General features: G+C 39.3%; 3 protein-coding genes across 5 annotated transcripts in view; all 3 read left to right on the top strand.

Annotated features, from left to right (window-relative positions):
- The first annotated feature begins 2,005 nt into the window (after positions 1–2,005).
- Positions 2,006–5,053, top strand: ptcd2 (pentatricopeptide repeat domain 2). Its single transcript, XM_044053657.1, has 10 exons — positions 2,006–2,136; positions 2,878–2,970; positions 3,051–3,180; positions 3,330–3,447; positions 3,550–3,628; positions 3,745–3,836; positions 3,918–4,028; positions 4,123–4,197; positions 4,297–4,410; positions 4,622–5,053. Exons 1-10 carry the CDS (start codon positions 2,013–2,015, stop codon positions 4,841–4,843), a joined length of 1,158 nt encoding a protein of 385 aa, XP_043909592.1. The 5' UTR covers positions 2,006–2,012; the 3' UTR covers positions 4,844–5,053.
- Positions 5,054–5,661: 608 nt separating this feature from the next.
- On the top strand, positions 5,662–11,894 carry cacfd1 (calcium channel flower domain containing 1). Its single transcript, XM_044012950.1, has 5 exons — positions 5,662–6,224; positions 7,599–7,671; positions 8,632–8,757; positions 8,888–8,995; positions 9,667–11,894. The coding sequence occupies exons 1-5, from the start codon at positions 6,116–6,118 to the stop codon at positions 9,755–9,757; spliced, it is 507 nt and encodes a 168-aa protein (XP_043868885.1). The 5' UTR covers positions 5,662–6,115; the 3' UTR covers positions 9,758–11,894.
- A 2,466-nt stretch (positions 11,895–14,360) lies between these two features.
- si:dkey-34e4.1 (carboxyl-terminal PDZ ligand of neuronal nitric oxide synthase protein) overlaps positions 14,361–22,456 on the top strand; it is a 49,654-nt gene continuing 41,558 nt past the window's right edge. For all 3 annotated transcript variants that reach the window (XM_044012448.1, XM_044012447.1, XM_044012449.1), the window contains exons 1-2: positions 14,361–14,850; positions 16,420–16,491. In XM_044012448.1, coding sequence (XP_043868383.1) covers positions 14,746–14,850; positions 16,420–16,491 — 177 coding nt within the window. In that variant the 5' untranslated portion in view covers positions 14,361–14,745. The remainder of the gene's footprint in view (positions 14,851–16,419; positions 16,492–22,456) is intronic.

Raw genomic sequence — 22,456 nt, 5'->3', positions numbered from 1 at the left:
TGGAAGGCTTTTATATTACTTTACAGTACACAGGTCATGCAAATGAGAGAGCATCCATACTTCTTTTCCCAACCCAATTTGGAGGCACAGACGTTTATGATTTAGTGGAAAATCAGTCGCTGAGTAAAGAGGCCTGCATATAAATGGATGTCATAAGTCTGGCAAAAGATGGAAGCTAACCTATTTAATTGTCTTTCAAGGACAGTGCTTTTATAACTGTGGCTCACTGGCTGACACAGAAATCAGCACCAGCTGGTTTTTTTCTGTGCCAAAACTGTTTCAGCAGGGACATTCATTTATGATGATGGGACACCCCAGGCTCTTTCCAAAACCAAAAGGAAGGGCACGCAGGGACAAATCAAAGAAGGCTTAAGTTTGGCAAGGGAAATCAGAGTCTGAGTGCTAAAAACAGACCAACTACAAACAGTCCAGCATTATCTGAGCAGCAGCAGCTTAACACACACTAAAGTCTCAACCTGTATCTATAGGTGTGCTATACAGTATGCAGGAAACATCGCATTTTATAGGTAAACATTCATTCGCACAGAGGAAGAGAGAAACCCTAAGAGGCACAAACACCTTGTAGGATACCATAAATTATCCAAGGGCCCGTGTCTGATTGGCTGAGCATGCAATCTCAGCTGGATGGGCTGAGATCTTGTTGCCAGGGCAACAGTCGGGATCCTCCCTGTCCCAGCCCTATTTTCTCCAAGCAAGACGATCCACGATAGCTGTTTGTTTAACAATAAACACCTTACTCCTCAAGATGCCTGCATGTCTAGCAATTCTGTTTCCACATTCATTCGTCTACATACAGGCAGGTTATAGGGTGATAATTCACATCCCAGTAGTAAATCATGTGTGCAGAAAGAACAAAAATAATAATAATGAACCTGATCCCCACATGTGTTTATAAACCTATTGAAAAGTTTTTCAATTCAAAAAACCAAAACAATTTTTTTCCAGTAAAAGGTTGAACCTCGAATGAATAAAGAGCAAATGCAGCAGCACTCTTCTCTGAGGGTGCAAGTCCTCGATTATATAATGGTTTATAGGCCACTGGGTTCACCAACTGGTGGCAGTGTGTATTTCTCACTGAGAACTGTCTCTTACTATCAATGGAAATGTTGGCTTACATGTCTTTCCACTTGAAATTAGAACCAAAAACATTGACTGATGAGCATCAAATTCTTTGGCAGAAATGCTTTTAATTATCACTTTACACACAAGATTTTATGCAGTTAGATACAGAAAGCTGAAACTGATTTGGTGTGAAACAACAGTGAGTCATAACTCCATGACAGAGGTTTTGGTCATATCCATGACCACATTGAGGGATGTCGTGTATGGGACTAAATTATTAAGACAGGTGTATTTTTGTCTACCCCTCACCTCACTGCGGTATGATCATAAATGTTATTAAACTTTTCAATTTTTTCAATGTTATTGTCAGTAATAATAATACTAATACTACTAATAATAATAATAACAATAATAATACTAAGAAGTAAAATAAAATAGCTTTTTTTCAGCCAGACAATACTGAAATGAGTCATAAACAAGTGAGCGCCAAACTTATTCTGTTAAAACTGCGATGAGACAGCACCATCTGCTGGTCACAATATGAACGCCTTTTTCTAAACCAGCAGTGTTGATCAGAAATATAATGCTAATCATGTTTTAGGGGAAGACAAAAATAAAGAAAAAATATATTAAAAAGAATAAGTAATGGAAATGATTAAAAACATGTGGTAATTTTAATTTAATATTATGAAGATTGATAAATGACCTGCGGTACCTCCATGGTGCTGCCATGTTGGATGATACCAACTGAGAACAGCGTACCACACATTTAATAATTAATAATCAGATATGTAGTGTTGGTTCGATTAAAATGTTACATTGAAATGTACATTTAAAATTTTCGTTTTAACTGTAGCTGATTATAGTATACATACGTTCGTGTTTTAAAACTTTATACGTTTCAAAACCTCCCCTTCGTTTTCAATGACATGGTACAGGCAAGTATGGCGCTGACGGGAGTTGGAAAATGTTGTCGTTTGTTACTACGCCAACGTTCTAAAGCTGCTTTTTTAAATGTGGCGCAGCCAGGATGGATTGAAAGCAGCGAAGGAGGTAAAACGGTGTCAACTCTTTCACACGTTGTCTTGTCTGAGACACAAATGTTTATTTAAAGTGACTGCGTTACAGGGACAGGGAGAAGCTACGTTAGCAACTTGTGACGAACCTACATGTGTACAAAACTACTCTACAGTCACTTTAAAGGTGTCATCGTCTTGCATTATAATGTGCTGTATACCTGGTTGTATTTGGGTTTTCTATGTTTGTCCTTGACACTATTGAAATTATTTGTGATGCAGTGCTATGCTGTATGACATTTGTATTATGTCACATGCTTAATGTAATGTCTGCCATAATGTAATGTAAGATAATATTGCTAATATATACTTACTTTTTATATTCTACAATGCAGAATATATCTATATTAAGATACACCTTCAATATATCTGCTAAATAATATATGATTATTTTTGTTAGAATATACTATAAACGAGGGATTAATAAAGTTACAACTAATCTAATCTAATCAATCAAATACAACCATTAGTATTGATGTTCTGTTATTTGCCCTAACAGCCAGATCCAGCCAAATCAATCATTTATTAGTGATCCACGCTTATATCCAGGAGTCTGTCTAAAGAGCATCTATCTTAAAATAACTAGATTTTCATTCATTTCAGGTGGTTTTCTAGACAGTGATGAAATTGACCAGGAATTGTACCACCACATTTTGTAATACCTCAAAACAGCTGCATTTGTGTAATAACTGGCATCTAAAATGTATTGTCTCTGCAGCTAAAAGGCATCTGTTGTCAGAAGATGTTATCAAACTACAAGACTTTCAGCAGAGGAAGCTGGCTGTCGCTCACCTTGCTAAGGGATCACAAGGTGGAATAGTTCTTGTTACCATCACTAAACTGCAGTAAGATGTTTGAAGCCACAATACAATTTTTGTCTTTGTTTTAAAGGAAACTTTGTTGAGCTGTTCAACGAGAAGCTACAAAAAAAGGATCTGATGCTGAGAGATGAGTTGAAGCTTCTCCTTCACCTGTGCCAGTCTGCAGACGACATGGTGGTAGCCAGAGATGCCATCTACAGGTAATGTACCAAATAATCTGTGCAAGAGCATGTGACTTTTCCCACGATAAAAAGAACCAACACAAAACACACACCAACAAAATATGTGTCTTCAACTAAGTCAAGTTTCGCAATGCTGTGAACGTGATCCTTTTACTTTACACCCACAGGTATCATGCTGAGAACCAAAACGTTGCTTTTGGAGAGTTCAGATTTGGTCCCATCTTTGTGAGACTGTGCTATGAGCTGGGTTTGGAGGACATGGCTTTTGCTGTGCTTACAGATAAGGTAAGATATAACAGCAGCCATTTCTTCGGCTATGGACAAAGTGTGTTAAATTATGTCAAATTTGTGAGAAATTAATACAAATAATGACATTTTCTTCCACAGCAAATGAAAGGGTTTTTTAACGATGCAACATCCTTTAACATCACCGTAGACATGTTATTCATGAAAGGCTCGCATGAAAGTAAGTGAGAGATGAATCTTCTTGAGTTGGCCCGCATGTTTGTTGCTTTTGTTCTTATCTTTGTTCTATTATTACTGTTAGTACAAGTATAATATTGCAATCACTGGCTGTTGCAGATGCTCTAGAGGTGTTAAGAACCATGAGGAACCAAAATATACCATTCAACAAAGAGACACATATACTGGCAGCTGGCACCTGCTATAAACTGGTAACCTTTCAATGATTTGACTTGAAGTTTTAGTAAAAAGGTGTTCATTCGTGACTGATATCCTGTTTTTATGTTGGTTAGAACACAACTGAGTCCTACAGAATCTGCACTTCTCTAATAGAGGAGGGACAAACCAACGGATCCATCCCCAGACGAGCTTATGGCTTTGCTATAGCATTAGCACTCAAGCAGGTCAGTTATATCTTGCTCTGTTATCATTTGGTCATGCATTAAGTTGTGAGCACTGTTTCACCATCATCTGTTTTCTCTTTCTTTATTGTTCTAGAATGACATCGAAAATGCAAAGTCACTGTTTTCACAAATTATGAGCACAGACAACAGATTATTCCAAAATCTAAACGTAAGAATGCGCCAAATAACTGTGTTATCCATGTTTTGCTGTGAGGGTTCAGTTGTTAATCGTTTTGTTTGTTTGTGTGTTTGTTTTATTGTGATTTAGATTTTGACACTAACCATGTCAGGAGCAGTACCAGATGCCATTTATACGCTGACTGCATCCTTGCTGCCTAGAAGCCCTGCTTTTGTCAAGAAACTTGAATTTTCACAGGAGGTGGTAAGTTTCATCCCCAAATATTTGCCCAGTAACACAAAAGCTACTTATTCTCGCAACAATAAGTCAAGCAATGATGAGATAGCTGAGATGCAGTAATTTAAATGATGATACTTTGTTGATCAGAATGGTCATGAAATAATAGCAACAGAAATTGGGATGAAAAAACTGGTGTGAAAGAGTGGACTCTAATCTCTTGTGACCTCTTTCATAGCTGGATTTGCTGTGTTTGCGGAGTGAGGGTGGACCACATCTGATGGAAGTGAAACAGATAGTGGCTCAACTTGAACAAGCTGGTCAGGTGACTCGGCAGACCCTTGACGACATGCTTTGCCACACACCCTCAGGGAAGAGGAAACCAGCACCAATAACGGAGGAAAGGCGGTTCAGTCGAAGGACTCATAGGCCCCTACATTCGATGTTGCTGTCAGAATGAGAAAGACTGTTTCAAGAGTTGAAGCTGGTCACTTTGTGACTTTGTTAAAATACTTCAATTACCTACCTCTTGTTTGTTTGATTTTTTTTAGTCCCCATCAAGCCAATGAGACATCTCTTGATAAGGATCTTGTGCAGGTGACAGGTGATTTTGGAAGTATGTTGTTTATGAAAGTGTGAATGAGTGATTAAAGCTGAGTTGGATATTTAATAATGGGAGTATGTCATTTGTTTTACTTCAGTTTGTGAATATCATTTAACCTCTATGGTATTGACCTTCATTTTTTGCCTTTCAAATATTACAATTACATTCAAAAGCATGACATAATGCAAATGTTTCAAACTTGAATTATGCATTTAATTTGCATGACTTGCAACACAAATGGAATCAGTTAAATTGGTGTATTCTAATGTCACATTTGCATTTAATAATTTATATATAAATATTTTTTATGCTCACAAAATGCAGGGTAATTGTGAGATATTGTGATCGGAAATAACAATATACCCCTTTGTTGCAGCTTACATTATCTTTAAGGTTAAGTTTTTCTTTCGTCCAGGTTGTTATATAGAAATATTACACTGGGTCATTAGATAAAGGATAAATGTACAATTGAACTACAGAAGACTTGTTGTAGTTGATTCGCTTTAATTTTTTACATTTTGAATGAATAACTAGAATCAATTATAATTTATATTATTTGACTTATCGATGGTTTTAAAGTCGGTTAAAGTGAGACAGCTCCGGGATTTAAGACACTATTGTGATGCGGAAACTGCTGCCTCACAGCTGCTCCTGATGTAAACAAACCGTGACGCACATGAAATGTATCCCACAATGCACCGCTCATGTTTGACGAGCAGCCAGGGAGGCGAACGGCATAAAGAAGACTCGGGGATCAAACAAATTGCTTTTATAAAAGTGTGAGGTCATTAATTAACAGGAAGCGAGACGAGCCTTGCTGTAGTTATTGTACAGTTTTGTTAAAGGTGTGCTGCACAGATGCTGCGGTGCTTCTTAGCATCAGCTAGCCTGTTAGCTGGCGCTGACTGACGGTGCGAAGCTGCTGGGAATATCAGAAAGAGACAAAAGAGATACTTGATTTAAATAACACTTTAAGGGTTTTTAGTGCGGTTGACATTACTGTAAGGCTTGTTCGTGAGAAACTAATAGTTGGTTTGTTGAGACTAGCTAACTTAACAAAGCCATTGTTGGGTGGATTTGGGCTGGCATCTGTAAATACTGACATTAGCCAACAGCTAGAAAAACACAATGAGCTCTGAAGAGGCTGCAGTGACCAATAAAGCCACCCCGGAGGATGATGGCATGACATGGTGGTACCGATGGCTCTGCAAAATAGCAGGGGTTTTGGGAGGAATATGTAAGTAGATTTTAAAGTCGATTTCTTATGTCAACTGGGTAAAAATGTTTGCTGTACATGTGAATACAACTGTTGAGTCGGGTTTCTGTGATGGTGGGGCTTGTGCTCTTTGCTATGATCAGACCTGATTAATTGATTAAACAAATCAGTTAATGTGTTTATTGTTCTTGTTGTTTTGTCCATAAAATGTCCTCAAACCAAAAAATGTTGCTCATGCTACTGTCACAGAGGACCAAATAAACAATATCATATAATTACATTTTAGGAACCACAATCACAAAATATTACTTTATATATTAAAACTACTCTGATTAATCTATCACAATAGTTGAGGAGTGATTCATTCATAAATAACTATTAGTCAATCTTTTGTTAGCCCTACTTTTCAGCTTTCAAGAGTGAGAGCATCACATTTTGCACTTAAACATGTGTTTGATGGTGTACGCGCTTCATTTCATCTACTCAATCAGGCTAAACAAAAGATTTGCCTCAGCCTATTGTCTCCATCACTGCAGCAGGGCACCGCCTGTTTGTCTGGTTTAATAGTAGTGCCACCACAGCCTGTCATTCCCATGTTAAAACATTATCATATGATGAGCACACACTGGCCACAGCAGGTACTGTGACATCTTCCCTGAAGAGTCTAGCGTGAGAGAGAGAAAGGTGATTTTTACTGCTCAGTTTGCAGATTTCCTGCAACACTGCAGCCACCCTGCCTCTCCCCCTGTCACAGTGACACCAGAGTACTGCTGCCTGTATCACATTAACCACCTGGGCCACTGCATATTCAATGGGCTCTGTATTATTAAGGAGGCTGGATAGTCTCAATGAGCATGATACATTGCGTAGTTCCTCTACTGTTAGTGGCACTGTAGACGGTTCAGACATATTTATCATCACCAATCTCTCGCTTTAGTGGTTTGCCTTTGAAACAGTAGCAGTGCTGGGTATCAAACCCCAAGACTTTTGTGGTATTTAATGTAGAAAAATGTGTTATCATACCAAAGGAGTTAATCTCATCGAGCCAATAAACATATAGCATGCTCTTTGACCGCAATGTAAAAGTACTTGTGTGAACATGTGTGCATTGTATTTTTAGAGGATGGTGCTTGTTTATTGAATTAATATGTATGTTGAGAAGATCTAAAGTGACACAACAAATTAAAGGAAACACTTGCAAGTGCACGGAATAAATATGAGAGCAGAAAATTGTCTGCAAAAAGACAAATCTGACCTCCTAAAACTAAATCATTTCACAGTAATGTGTAAAATAGGTTTTTGTTTTTGTTAAGTGTCAGTCTGCATTGTTAGTGATACTGATATATACTTTCCGGAATGCAGTTCTGATATTTGTCTTTTCTTTAAATCTTGCAGCCTGTGCCATCGCAGGAGTGTGGAACTGCGTCACTGTGAACCCTTTAAACATTGCTGCTGGGGTGTGGATGGTGTAAGTCAAATTACTGTTTGTTATACTTTATAAACAACATTATTAAGGAAGTGAAGTCACACTGTTCGTGTCATTCTAAGAATACGGTTATACAGTAAAAGTGTTAGTTGGTTAGTGAAACCAGACTATGAATTTAACAGGACTTGTTGTGTTGCTCTGTTACATGTGTCAACCTACCATATTAATTATAATAATATGTTAGATTAGATGATTTATTTACACAGTTTGTTTCATTTTGATTATTTATTTGTATGTACACTATTATCTTTCATGGACAGTCAGCAATAGTCTCATTTAGCCTTGCAGCCACAGCGACAGTGCTGCTCGAATGTCGAAGAGAATATTTTGGTGCCAAAGGCTGCAGTGATTTGTTGTTGATTTTAATCAAGGGTTTTCAGAATGTAATGTAAAAGAAAAACTATTTGCTGTTGTTCATTGTCATATATAATGAACAACAGCAAATTAATTGTGTGATTTTAATTCATCTTGTTTGTAAAGTGTCCTTGAGTGAACTGAAAGGCGCTTTTAATTTAAACGTATTATTATTATTATTATTATAACACTTAAATGTTTGCTGTAAGGGACTGTTAGTTGAACAAGACTACTATTGAAGACTTCCTGTGAAATGGCTATTCATAATGGACCTCTTAGCTACATTTTTTTTAATAATATCCAGTTCCCTGATAAAGAATATTTTCTTGTTTCAGATCAAAGTAAATGATTATTAGTTAGCTCTGAATTCACTGAACTGCTTCACTATAGAAATGTTCTTACAATACAACCAAAGTCATTTTCTCATCATTTAATGATCCCAGTGGCAGCATGATGTTTCTCCTCTTTAACATCTGTTTAGATCTGTCCACATCTCCATCACTGACACCACTGCTGTACAGAATTAAGGATGAAAATGCACATGATGATTCAGGACATTGTGTTTCTCTTCTCTACTCCTGTTTCCAGGTTGACTGCCTTCGTCCTCTTCCTGTGTGAAGTCCCCTTCTGTTGCCAGTTTGTCGAGTTTGCAAATGCAGTCGCAGCCCGGGCAGACAAGCTCAGACCATGGCAGAAAGCCCTTTTCTACTGCGGGTAAGAACAATCGGAGAGTTTCCTCATGTTTGTAAACATTTCACACACTTTTGGGAATGAGGTTGTTTTATCTACAGCATGTACTTGCTGTGATCTCACTGTTGTTTTTGTCTCTTGTTGGGTTTTCCAGGATGGCTCTGTTTCCCGTAGCCTTGAAGTTCTCCTTCACGACCTTGTTTGGTAACGCCATCGCTTTTGCTACAGGGGTTTTGTACGGCCTCGCCTCCTTGGGCAAAAAGTAAGCTGTTTGGTAGTTGTTGTCAACTTATAATCATGTATATCAAACTACTCAAGCAGGGACAAATCAGTGGTTCTCTTTTAAAATGTAAGTTTTATTATTTGTAGTATATATTGTGATGTTTTTCTTTTGTCTATTTTTATTAAGTTACAGATAACAATTTTTTAGTGCGTATGACTGTCTGATTATACTTGTGTAACAGACTTTTTTCTAGAGAATACTACAATAGGTTCATTAGTGTCATTTTTGTAGGTGACAATACATAAATACAAATCAAAGTATTTTAAAACCAAACCAAATTTTACATTATTTAAGTATTGTTTTTATGTGTTGACGTTTTAATTGCTCTGACTCTAAAAATATCTTATGATGTCTCACCCATAACACTAAAATTATTATAACAGACTCCCATATTAAATACATTATAATCCGCTAATATGATTTTTGTTTTGTGTGACAGTTGTAACAATTCTAATCAGCCTTTTTAACTAATGCACATTAATGTTTGACAAAGTCACCTTTTGAAATAACATTGTGTTTAACATTCCTATCTTCTCCTGTCATACCTGCATTTTCTTTGTTTCCGCTCACCTTTCCCTCCTCATTACGTTCAATTACCGTCCCTCCTTCGCATCCCGCCTTCCCTTTCTCTCTCTCTCTTTCTCTCTCAGGGGAGATGCAGTGACTTATGCCAGACTGCAGCATAACAAACAAGGCGACGAAGAGAGAATGGCAGGAACAGCAAACGGTGCTCCAGAGTGAGGCATCCAACCTCCTCCCTCTCTTATCTCTAGTATTTCAGTTTTTTCTTTAGTTCCTGCCCTTCACCCATCCATCCATTTTCTCTCACTATCATTTCTGTCACTTCAACAAAGGAACTGAATTCATATTTAAATTGTGGTGTTCCTGTTACCCTGGCCTATTAATATCTAAATGAATCGATGTTGATTTCAGTCCATGATTTGGTACCTGGTGGGTAAAAATCCACTCTCTTCTTCACTTTATATCCTAGATTTTACATTTTGTGAATGTTTTATTGAGTTTGTATTTATTTAGTCCCCTTGTTATGTGTTGCTGCTTTTGGTTGTAAACCAATAATGCAGGAAAAAAAATGTTGTAGCCCCAGAACCTTTTTAGGAAATCTGAGCAAAAACCAATGTGATTTTTTTTTAAAATGTAGATGATTAACTTCAGGTGAGTCATGGCGACTGTGAGGCTGTGATTCAGAGTTGTATGACTTGGCGGGTAGAAGGGAGATTCAAATAATAAATCATGTGGTTCAGATTTAAGCGTCGCCACACCCAAAGTATTGAATTTGATGCCAGCTTTTCAGTTTGTTTTAAACTTTAAACTATTGCACACAAACCCACTCTAGAATTCTTGTGTTTACAGCACAGTGGAAGCAGCCAAACAGAAGAATAAATCTATTCAAGTCAATTGAGGTCATGGTGGAAACAGCTATGAGAAATGTTACATTTATATGTGCGGCTGACAGTTTCTTTATTTAACTGCATACAAATCAAGAGCCATTTGAACTGAGTGTGTATTTGTTTTAACTATTATTAATGTGAAGAAAACTTACCAGATTTCCAGTTGTGTATAAGTGACTTTTAGTAGATGAGGCTTTTGATTTTAGGAATTTCCTTTGATTCATTAAACTGATTCACACTTAGAGATGCGTTATTCGACTGGAAAACGCGACTTAAGAACGTCTTAAGAACAAATACAAACTGTTTTGTTTTATTATTACACCCATTGCATACAACTCTGAACAGCAGCCTGAATGTGTTCATGAACATTTATGGGCATTAGGGATGTTTTTAGCATGAGAGAATGTATCAGAAATACCCAAAGATTTAAAAAAAAAAAAAAAAGTAATTTTGTTTTATTTGTATTTGGTTGAAGCGCTGCTGGACTGAACATTTGTCGGCATTGATAAATTTGGGATTTCTTTAAAAGCTTTCAGTGCATGGGTCTGTTTACGTACGGTTGCTCATGTTGGAGCAGCTGGTAGCTGGGATGTGGCTGCAGATTTGTGGTGCATTGTGTACTGGGAGAACTGGAAAGTGCGCTTACTTTATCTACTGTCCTATTTAAAATGTGTTGGTACTTTTTTTTTTCCATTTTAAAATATGTATTTTTTTGTGTTTATTTTGAGTCTTAATTGGTACATTGCTCGACCAAAATTCATTAGATTTTAATGAGGGGAAGTGAGTTGATTCAGGGACTAATTGGTCTGTATCCCACACAATCATCAGAGCCACAGCTTGCCTTTGTCATTCAAATGAGGTGAGCGGTGGTTTGCAGTAAACGGTTTGTGTTTAGTGTTGTTTTGTTGCCTTGCCTCTGTTGTATTGTGGGTGAAAAGGATGCTTTGGTGTAATAATTCTTTACACGTACCTCTTACAGCTGTTCCTAACTTACGTCTGTTACTGGCTGGTCAGTGACGGGGTGGATTGTTCACACAGCACCCACCAGCTCTCAGGTGTCATACTTGACGATGCACAATACTCAGATACAGTTAATGCAGTGGTGTATGTTTTCTGTTAATCAGCATGACTCTCTGAGCCAATGGAAAAACATTTATAAAGCATTTAAAACATTTAAACATTCACAACCAGTGCTCACAAAAGGTTAAACGCTAAGTCAAAGCCAGCAATATGCTACAGTCTGACACTCTCACACACACGGTTGTAACACAAGATGTCAAAACACTTATTTCTTTTTGTCCATCCGCCTGTTTGGTTTTAATTTAACTGCAGTGATGTGCTTAAAAATTGTTGATGATGTTCATGTGCAGGTGTGTCTTCTGCTGTGAGGGTTATGTGTATAATGTGTGTTCTGACGTGAATCTTCCTCCTGATATGAATTGGTGAATTAAACAAATCTGCTACTACTAGCATTGTGTTACTTTTTCTGCTTTGGTTTTACGAATATGTGCAGTGCGTGGTTTCAGTTTTCCACATTACACACTTCAATCATGTAAGGTATGAACAGAGAATGTACATCTACAAGACAATCTTGAAATTGAAAAAAATGTGCCCTTCGACAGATGGATGACGACTTTACTCTGTATATATTACTCCATTTAATAACGAGGCTGAAAAAACACAACTGTGAATTCTTTTTTTCTGTCTTGATGCTTAAAAAACTTGTAACCTCTACAAGTGAGCTGAAGCTGCTTTGGAGAAAAGTAATTGAAAGTGGTGTTCTCTTTATATTCTGTCTTTGCCTTTGTCCATGAAACAAGTGGAGTACCTAAAAATGTTACCACTGGGCTCTTGTAGTAAAAATCCTTCAGGATTCATACATATATTAGAACTAGTGAGAAACCAGCAGGGGGCACTGTGACACAATCTAGTAACAGGTCTTAGTTTTGTTTTAAACCATTCAGTGGATTAATTAATGTACTTTTATTTGTACTATCACAAAGAGGGGATGAGGTGGAGGCTTGATAAAGGCTGACAATTAAACTATAGCCATTTCAAGTTCAGTCTCTTTAATGATGAAAGGTGGTGTAAATCAAACTCACCATAAAGCCTTGAATGACATTTTCCCCTTTGAATAAATAAGGTACCCCGCCTTTCACCCGTTGTCAGATGGGATTGGCACCAGCATCCCCCTGCGACCCTCATGTGGAGGATTAAGTGGTAGAAGATGGATGGATGGAAGAGGTTTATGTGGTGAACTTTACCATTGAGGGACATATGGTGGTGTAGTGGTTAGCACTCTCGCCTTGCAGCGAGAAGTCCCAGGTTCAAGCCCCGGTTGGAACAAGGGCCTTTCTGCGTGGAGTTTGCATTTTCTCCCCGTGTGTGCATGGGTTCTCTCCGGGTTCTCCAGCTTCCTCCCACAGTCCAAAAACATGCAATGTGGGGATTAGGTAAATTGGACACACTAAAATTGACCATGAGGGTGAGAGTGAATGGTTGTTTGTCTCTATCTGTGTGTGTGGCCCTGCGATGGACTGGCGAGCTGTCCAGGGTGTACCCCGCATATCGCCCGATGTAGCTGAGATTGGCCCAGCACCCCCCGTGACCCTCTGGTGGAGGATAAAGTAGTAGATGATGACTGACTTTACCATTGATTGCCATCCTGATTCTGTACTGAAGTTATGATAAGATAAGAAGTTGAGAAAACAAGTCTTTGGCCATAACCATAGTAAAAAAAACAAGAAACAATAGCACATAAGAGTCCTGCAATTAATATTTTGATATTTAATTGACACAAAGAATTATTACAAAATGCAGATTAAGCCTATCAGCTCCATATGCCTCGCAACACAAAGAAGTGCCCACAGTTCTACTTTAAAAACACCCAGTCGGTCAGCAGTTTCACGGGATAGACTCTCATTGCCTCTGTGCTGCTGCTGTATACACACAAACAGTCCCTCGGTCGGGTCTGATAGTTTTGCTTATATTCAGGATTCAGAAGGACACAGCATACAAATAATATCTCAGTCAGTGCGTTTACATGCACAGTTTAATCGAGCTAAGGCCGTAGTCTGACTAAGACAGATAATCGGACTTGCAGTGAACGGCAAGACGGATCGTGCTGTGGTTCTGTATGTTTCGCACCTGTCATACACGTTAACTGATACAAATTAGATCAAGCATGGCTCTTGTGGGTGCTGTGCTGTCTCAAGAAAGACCCTGCTGCCGTTGCAGTTTATACGTTGCCTCCTTCTACGTCCAGGTCAAAGACGGGGAGGACATTTTGGTCCATGCACAGAACACCAAGTCTGACTCCAGTCCAACTAAGTGTATACATGCAGGAGTAATCAGACTATGAATCGAATTATCCGGGTATGTTAGTCCGACTAAGACTGGCTCGATTTGTTTACATGACATTAAGGAAACCAAATCGCTGTCCTAGACTTTTAACATGCATGCATGTAAAGACTGTTTCTGTTTGCAAAGAACAAACAGAGGCAGAATAATAACATCAACATCATTCACCAAAAGTTACATACTGCAGCTTTAAAGTGTTTCATTAACATTGTGATATTATATTAACATCAATGGATGAGAATGCATGTTTTCAATGTATGAGCAGTAGTGCTGTAGCTGTGTATTAATAAGAATACAATACAAAACAGGTTATATGACTTTTAATAAACGTGTTTTACTTTGTGGAACCTTGTTTTATTATTAAAGTTCAGAACTTCTCCCTCTGTGTGTGCCACAGATAAGTAGTGTAAATGTCCAATTCCACAGCAGTTTCCTTCCCGATCCGGGTTGTATTGCATCATGCCAGGGAACTTTGCTCTAGAGAGAGAGAGAGAGAGAGAGAGAGAGAGAGAGAGCTTTGTGCTTTAAGAGAGAGAGAGAGAGAGAGAGAGAGAGAGAGAGAGAGAGAGCAGCGTTGCCACCACCAACAGGACGATGTTCAAAAAAGCAAGCAGACAACACCACCTGCAGACAGACAGACAGACAGACAGACAGACACGCTGTTGGATTTATTTCCCGCTTCTGACTTGAGCTGCGTTGATTTGCTGAACTGAGGACATTTATTGATTGTCTCAGGGACAGAGGGCGTCCAAATGTGTCCCCCCTGAGGACGGGACTCTTGAATTTCAAAAGCAACAACAATGGGCTGCGTTTCCACAGGGAGCTGAATGCTAGAGCACACACACGAGCACACACACACACACACATAAACGCGGGATGTTTCCTGAAGCCCTCGACATTTCCACGTTGACTTGTTGAGTTGTGTTTCGTCGTGTCGGGATCTTTTCGTGGGAGCCCGCGATGCCTGCGAGGAACAGGTACAACCTGGTGGACGATGTGGCGGACTCGAGGCTGCCGCTGCACAACGAGGAGGCTTATCAGCATGGGATTAGTTTCCAAGCCAAGGTGACAGCAACGACGGTTCCTTCTTCGTTCGTAGTATTTCAAAATCATTCAGTCCGAGCGTGTGTGATGTTTTGGAGCCACAGTGTCAGGTGCACTCTCCTCCTCCTCCTCCTCCATGAAGTTTGAACACATGGCACCGTCTGGCGTCTCTCAGATTTGTAGTTTATTTACCAAATACAAAGATTTTACGCATATACAAAAGCAATATTTACACGTTCTCTTGTTTTGATTCGCAAACATGAACTAAACTGATGTTAATTTGTTCATTTTCTCCCCAAAACACTGAATTATTAAGTCAGGGCAACTGATCAAGTAACTGCAGGTAACTTTATTTAACTGAAATATGATCTATATATCATTAGAATGTGTGTGCAGTGCGCAAACGTAACGTTTAAAAACACAAGTAGTTGGTTTATTTAACTTTCATCCAGGAGGGAAAAAAGAATGTAATGATATTCATCATGATAATTAGCAATATTAAGTGATTTGATAGTCTTTATTACAAGAACCTTTTGGCCATATTGTCCAGTCTTACCCTGAAGTGAATCATTTGGGCAATATTTTACAGTATAAATGTAAAATATGACATCTTTCAACATTTCAAACCACTGCATGTCTTCTCCCTCAGAAAGTGTGTGCCTGATGTATTTAAATGTTACGTTGATATATGCTGACCACATGTTTTATTTCAGTGTTGAAAACTAAATTGCCTTTATTATTGTTCTGAATGTATTTCACTGCAGCTACACTTGACGCCTCTTTTTCACATTTTCCAAATCTGAAAGTGAAACACAGAAATAGAATTAGAAAAAAAAAGGTTTCACTCAAATTATAAAATGGTAATCTGGGTATTTGCAAGTTCATTTTCTAAATTAGATTAGAAAATTAGACATCTCTGATCCATACACATCATTATGTGACTTTATACTGTTCAATTCATGTTAGGAAACGCAGTGGTAGAAAGAGAGTCCAAAGTTCAGTCACACGACTGCTTGTGTTTTTATTCTTTATTCTATTATGTCTGCTTATTTACCGGCATATCTTTTCCTTGGTCTTCGTCAAATACTTGAAAATTGCATTGTAGTTTGTAAATCCAATCACATTGTAAATGCAAAGCACACATGCTATTCAAGTGTGCATTGCCAGCACATTTTTAATTATATACAGGCCACAAACAGCTTATTAATAAGACACTGCAAGTTTCACACTTGTTCGCAAACAGAGAAGTGCAAGTCGCCTTCAAATTTACAGATCATGTAGTTTATTTTGTCTGACTGAGCATCTACAGTTCAATTTATTGCAGCTTAATTCTCGCACTCCTGCAGTCTGACTGTTTATTTAGTGGCTCGATAGTGAATGTAAATGTTGCGGGAGAATCTGCACACTCAGTGGCAGTGATCGATCACGATGCTTTGGCAGCATAGTGGAGTAATTCAATTGTGTCAGTAAGGATTAATTTAACTGACATTATAACTGAGTATGTCATGTGATTATGGAAAAATGTGTTTGGAAAAAACCAACAACAACAACAACGCCATGTTTCTGATTTTTTTTATTTATTTACCACAGTACGTGGGAAGTCTTGACGTGCCGAGGCCCAACAGTCGGATGGAGATCGTGGCGGCCATGAGGAGAATCAGGGTAAGATGAAAGAAATATGGCGAGGGTGTAAATGCACACACACACACACACACACACGTGCACGTTTGTGCTTCATTCATATTGAGGACCCACATAGACATAATGCATTCTCTAGCCCCATACCCAAACCTTAACCATCACACCTATGTGCCGAACCCTAACCTAAACCCAGTTCTAACTCTAAACCCAATTCTAACTCTAAAACCAGGTCTTAACCCCCAACAATCCCTTTAACCCTCTTATGACCATCATGATATTCAGGCCACCTGGATTTATTTAGATTTTCTTTGGATGAAGAATTGTCAAAAGATGTTCAATGACTGAGTGTTTCTGCTCCCTTTTTCCAAGACAACTTTCACTTTCAATATCTGGCAGTTATTCAACCTTTTAGGAGTAAGATACTGAGAAGCTGACATCACAAATGTGTGACACGCTGGTGAATCTTGTCCGATTGTCCAGTCCATAGTCTTTGAATTTTCTAGATATCACAAACAGTCTAGGAGTTATGGTAATGAGAAGGACACATGCCAAATGCTGTCTGGGACAACAGGATGGTCACAGAAGGGTTAAAGAAGTAAGAACCAGCCGAAATGTCCTCACTTTGTATGGTTTGTATGTAACTCTAACCTTAACCTAACCACAATTCAAATCTTAGTGCTTAACTTAATAATTTCCTCAGGAATTACGTTCTGCACCATTAGAACCAGGTTTTGGTGTCCATGTGGACTACTTGTCCGGGCAAGGACAGTGTTTATGCCAGAGAAAGTCCTAAAGAAGTACAAGTATACACACATTCATCTTCGGTACTGTGCTGATGGTTCGATGATGGATGATGGAAACTGTGTGTTTACAGTAACACAATAATCACTCACAATACAAATAGTGCAGCATGTGTCACATGAAATTGGTCTAGTGATGCATGTTCTGGCTGGACAACAGATTACAACTGCTGATGTTTGAGAGTGATGCACACCACAGATGAAAACAAAAATCAGAAAGACGTGTCCTGTGTCTCTCCTCTCTAAACATGCATGAGCAAAGTGAAAGGCACAGTGTGTGTTGGGAATGCCCTGATTGTTTATTAGAATTCAGCAAATCTTTGTCCCCATGAGCTTCACTTTGTTTCTCTTTTGCAGTTTTTCATATCATAGGTGGTGTTTTCCCCTCATAAAACCATAATAACTGGGATTTCTATGGGGATCCTGACATAGTTTCTTCCCCTCTTGGTGTCCCAGTAGATCAGCCTTTTCCTCACAGAGTCATATCAGACAGCTGCACTGGTTCTGTAATCTTAAGAGCTTGGTTCACACACACGACAAGACTCTTATCCCCGGCTGAGTGAATAGGCACAGGAGCAATGTGTGACTTTTGGAGCCACTCAGAAGCCATAATGTGAATTTATCCTCTGAAAAATGTATGAGTTCTGAGATCTTTTTTTTTTATCATTTTGGGGGAAATCCTTCCCTGTTACTCTTCCTCTGTTAGTGCTAAACAGCAGGTAACTGTTGTGCTGATTTAACTGTGAAAGATTGCAAATTAACACTGGGGGAATTCCAGTGTTAGGAGATAGTTGTTTAATGCAAACTGCACACATCTAGAAAAGCTGGACTGTTAATGTGTCCTTGTATCTGCGTGAATGGGCAGATAGTGATTCCCAACCTGACAGCTCAATAAGGTTGTAAAGTGAGTGTGATAACACTGCAGGCGGAGGCAGAGGATAAAACACAAGCAGGCAAAATGCTTTTCAGTGGTGCAGAAAAACATCACCTCTCTGAGAAAATAGCCTGTTGTTTTTACATTGAATCATATGATGTTCCTGCTCATTAGAGCTTATTATTTATGTCTGAGTGTTTCCTCACATGTGGATGAATACCTGTTGGGTTGCTGCGTTCATATGTTTCTCTGTGCGTTGAGTTCCCTTGAGGTCCAAAGAGAGCACAGCATCAATAATGAATGAGTTGGTGTATAAAGGTTGTAACTCTCAGCTTATTGTATAGAATATCTTTGTCTTTGAATGAGTAATGAATGAAAGCTTTTTTTTCTAGACTCTCCAGTGAATAATGTAAAGGGGGAGAACTGGAAGGAAACACAGATCTATAAAAAAACAACCTCTGATTTATTAATTTGTCACGTGTTTAATGTAATCTCTGCTGACAGTGACTGGAGAGATGTTTCTATTTATAGCGTTGTGTTATTACAGTGACTGTTGCATGACACTCTGGCTTAGGTTGTGATGTGTCATGTTATCTTTGCAACTGGACCCTTTTTAAAGTAAGAGTATACAGTGCTCATTCACCAGCTTCTAGGGATGCACCGAAATTAAAATTGTTGGCCGAAACTGAAAATCACGAAACACCGAAAGAAAGTATTATGCCAGTTTTGTGCAATTGTTTTGGTTTTTTTTAACTAATTTTGTTGTTATGGCTAAATTCATTTAGAATCTATGAAAATATTTAGGAGGATCTCATCGAATATATCAGACAACGAGAGTGCATGACTGACGGGCCTTTTTTTTTCTGCTGTGCGCTTCTCCGTCTCCAAGTGGACTCTCCGTATCAAATGCAGCCTGGATCGAACGCTACTTTATCCCCACATCCAAGTAATGATCTTTATGACGAGGATCGAGTGCTGTCGTGATGAAGTGCAGGGGACCCGAGTAGATCTTAGTAAAATGTGTTGACAGACTCTTAAGAGCACACTTTTATCCGTCTCAACCTGTGTGTGGAAGACGCTTTAGTGCTGCTCTTACTTCTTACCCTTCCGTGTGTGTTTTAGATCCCACGTAGCCTTCAGTTAGCAGGAAACCTCAAAATATGTTTAGTTTGTCCATTCTGGGCTATTGTAAAAACATGGTTGGTCCGAAGTGGCAGCCTCTGTTGAGCTGTCCTGCCTCCTGATATGAATATAATAGGCTTATTCTGTGGTAATGAAAAACAGTAATTCATACAATCAGGTGATTGTATACAAAATATGATGTATAATTGTGTTATCTTTCATTTCTGGCAAATGATTTCACCAAAACTGGACATTTCAAGTTCTCAACCTTCCGTTAGAGTATAAAAGTTAATATTTTGATCTCATACTCCTGTTTTAAATCTATAACATAGCAATACAGAACTGTAAACTGTAGCATTAACCCTCTCATTCTGTGTTGTGGGGTATATGTGTATACTTGTGATTGGTAGTCAAATTAGCTTCATGTACATGAATCTTGGCTGGCCTTCCCGACTGTGCCCTCATCTCTTTTCACAAAAGCAAAGCCCTTGTTTTTAATTTAAAAGCGCAGTCCTTTAGCTGAGGGACTGTGCAGAGACTCTGTGGAGTTGAGTGTGATTAAAGAGAGTGAGGCAGGAACTGATGGCAATGCAAGAGAGACTGCAGTGGGAGGAAGTCCTTGAATCAAGATGGGTTGCTCGGTGGCTGGCGGAGCTATAGTCACTTCATCTCCCACGGCTAATCTTTTTAGTCTCAGTCGATGTGAGAAAATAGGAGCAAACATAAAGAGAAAAAAGGGAGAGTGGGGCAACACAGCCTGATCATCTGTGAGTAAACTGTAAATCTGGCTTTGACAGGAGCAGGGGTACTATGCCTCAGCTTTTTACAAACACACACACACACCTGCCATTCCCACAGTGAGAGAGTAAAAAGACACAATTTTGTATCCTGTGGATCTTTTCAGAGTCGTTTTTTGTTCAACCTTTTCCTATTATGGCTGACTGGTCCTACTGTGTTGGTTGAGAAGAAGTTGTTTCATTCAGTTTGACCAGAATAGAAACCATCTCGGTGGTGTGTGCGTGTGTGTGTGTGTGTGCTCCAGTACTCTATAATTGCAAGTCCCTTTGTGTTTTAACAGCCTCCTCAATCGATTAACAAGGCCAAATGACAAAGGCCGGAGTTCTTGCATCCATATGGAAAGATGTGGTGTCGTCATCCATTCTAAAGACTGGAATTTCCTTGGGGAACAAGTAAAGCACTATTTATAGGACGCCACCGTACAAAAGAAAACAAGTTAAAGGCTATTCTTTCCTCCTCCTCTGTGTCTCTTACCTCCTCCTCTTACTCCCCTATCCGCAGTCCTACTCCTTCCACCGCACTCTCCTCCTACCAAAATAGCCCCTGTCTCGATTCAGCCCATCTCTTGCTGTCTACTTAACACTGACAGGAATAGATTTTTAGGCTGAGGGCAGGCTATGCATGCTTTCCTTTGAATTTTGATAGTCTCTAATGGGATTGTAAGCCTCCCTCACATCCCTCCAAGAGTATCCCAGGAAATTGCATCGCTCCTTTCTCTCTCTGCATTCCCCCCCCAGTGTCTTTCTGGAATACTTTGTGAAATCTCTGTTTGCCATGTTGCAGATTAACAAACTTTATCTTACACCCTGGAGAAGCAAATGTTTTTGGGGTGAGGGCATTCCTGTCATTGTATGGTCTATTGAACTGTCAAAACTTGGGCAGGTGCAGATATTTGGCTGGTGAGAGTGATGTAGGGGCACCTGAACCTTTGAGAGAGGGCAACAGAAGTTATCTTTGTGTGCTTAAGTTTGCTACAGTTCAACTCAATCAATCATTCAGTTCATACTCTTTATACATGGCTCGTTGGCTACCTTGGACTGGTCTCCACTGTGTATTTTCTGTCACCAAAACACCACCTACCTAAGGGGGATGGGTCTTTAAATATGTCCTGGGGTCTTTTAAGGCAGCAGGAAATGTAAAGCTCTTCCAGGGAGCAGGGAGAGCATCCAGTGATCTTCTGGTGAAGTGGTGATAACCCAGTGTGGAGCACTTTCCCTTTCTGCTGCTGTGCAGCTGGCAAACCACACATAGATGTAATATGGTAATATAAAGGGCCACAAGCATTGTCTGTGTGAGATGGTTTTACCCGATGACCCTCAGGAGGCAGAGTCTCTGCTGTGCCTTCTTAATTACCTGTGCGGTATTAGTGCTCCAGGTCATGTCCCTCTCCACACATTGCCCACTGATGAAAATGGCCTGAATGTCTGTTTTCTTCTTCTTGAAGTCTATGAGTATCCTTTTCGTGGTAGTTTTGGAGTCATCCTTCCATAGTGTCATCTGGTAAACTAGGCTAGCGGCTAACGTTGATGATATTGGTGAAGACCCCAGCCACCTTGTCTGCCCAGCCTAGTGGCACACGTTCACAGATGTCACCAGGTTCCTTAGGTCAGCAGCTCTCTTAGGGTTCACTGACCTATGGCTCCTCCACTATGATGCTCCTCCAATGTGGCTGCCGAGGGCTGGTGCATGTGATGTACCTGCGTCTGCTGGAGGTATAGCTGGTGATGATCTGAACCCCCTGCTAACATCTGCCTCAAGTTCCTGCTATGGAAAAAGCCCTGAGTCTTTCTATGTAAATTACCTTCTTTAGACTCCAACTGCAGAGAGGCACAGTGGTTCAATGGAAGTTACATAACTGTTAGTGAGTAAATAAGGAAACTGAAGTGTTTGTGTCAAAAAATGAGTTGTTTACACCTGCCAAATCATCAGGCATGAAGTTTCAAAAGCGTGTGTGTGTGTTCATTACTGAACCTTTTGCTTCTCTGCCTTATGCTCATGTGGCCACCTGTCACTCAAGCTATAGCAGCAGTCCCACTGCGCCTACCAGAGAAACAGAGCAATGTCAATCTTTCACTCACTTTTGTTGTCTCTATTTCTCCTTTCCTCTTTATTTCATTAAATCCTCTAGTGTCAGGTTATTTTTTTTTCTGCTAACACTAATGCTTATCCATGCCCGAAGGCTGCACAACACACAAACACAGATTAGAGACATCACGTGCAGTATGACCACGCACAAATGAGGTATTTCACTCTCAGCCCAAATCCAAGTAAGATTAAACACAAATGATGATTGAAAATGATCAGGAACCAAAATCCAACCGAAATGATATCTAAATGTTACTTATAATCACTTCATTTTTGCACGACAATGACATGTCCCAGAAACCCAGGA

The sequence above is a fragment of the Solea senegalensis genome, linkage group LG21 (assembly GCF_019176455.1).
Source record: "Solea senegalensis isolate Sse05_10M linkage group LG21, IFAPA_SoseM_1, whole genome shotgun sequence".
In the NCBI taxonomy this organism is placed as follows: Eukaryota; Metazoa; Chordata; class Actinopteri; order Pleuronectiformes; family Soleidae; genus Solea; species Solea senegalensis.
Note: the sequence above shows the minus strand (reverse complement) of the source record. Positions and strands in the feature narration are given on the sequence as shown.

Excerpts from the sequence above, each read along its gene's own strand:
- cacfd1 (XM_044012950.1), top strand. The coding sequence starts at position 6,116 with ATGAGCTCTGAAGAGGCTGCAGTGACCAATAAAGCCACCCCGGAGGAT. Across the intron at positions 6,225-7,598 it reads AGGGGTTTTGGGAGGAATAT|CCTGTGCCATCGCAGGAGTG; the intron begins GTAAGTAGATTT and ends TAAATCTTGCAG. Across the intron at positions 7,672-8,631 it reads GCTGCTGGGGTGTGGATGGT|GTTGACTGCCTTCGTCCTCT; the intron begins GTAAGTCAAATT and ends TCCTGTTTCCAG.
- ptcd2 (XM_044053657.1), top strand. The coding sequence starts at position 2,013 with ATGGTACAGGCAAGTATGGCGCTGACGGGAGTTGGAAAATGTTGTCGT. Across the intron at positions 3,181-3,329 it reads GCCAGAGATGCCATCTACAG|GTATCATGCTGAGAACCAAA; the intron begins GTAATGTACCAA and ends TTACACCCACAG. Across the intron at positions 3,448-3,549 it reads TTGCTGTGCTTACAGATAAG|CAAATGAAAGGGTTTTTTAA; the intron begins GTAAGATATAAC and ends TTTCTTCCACAG.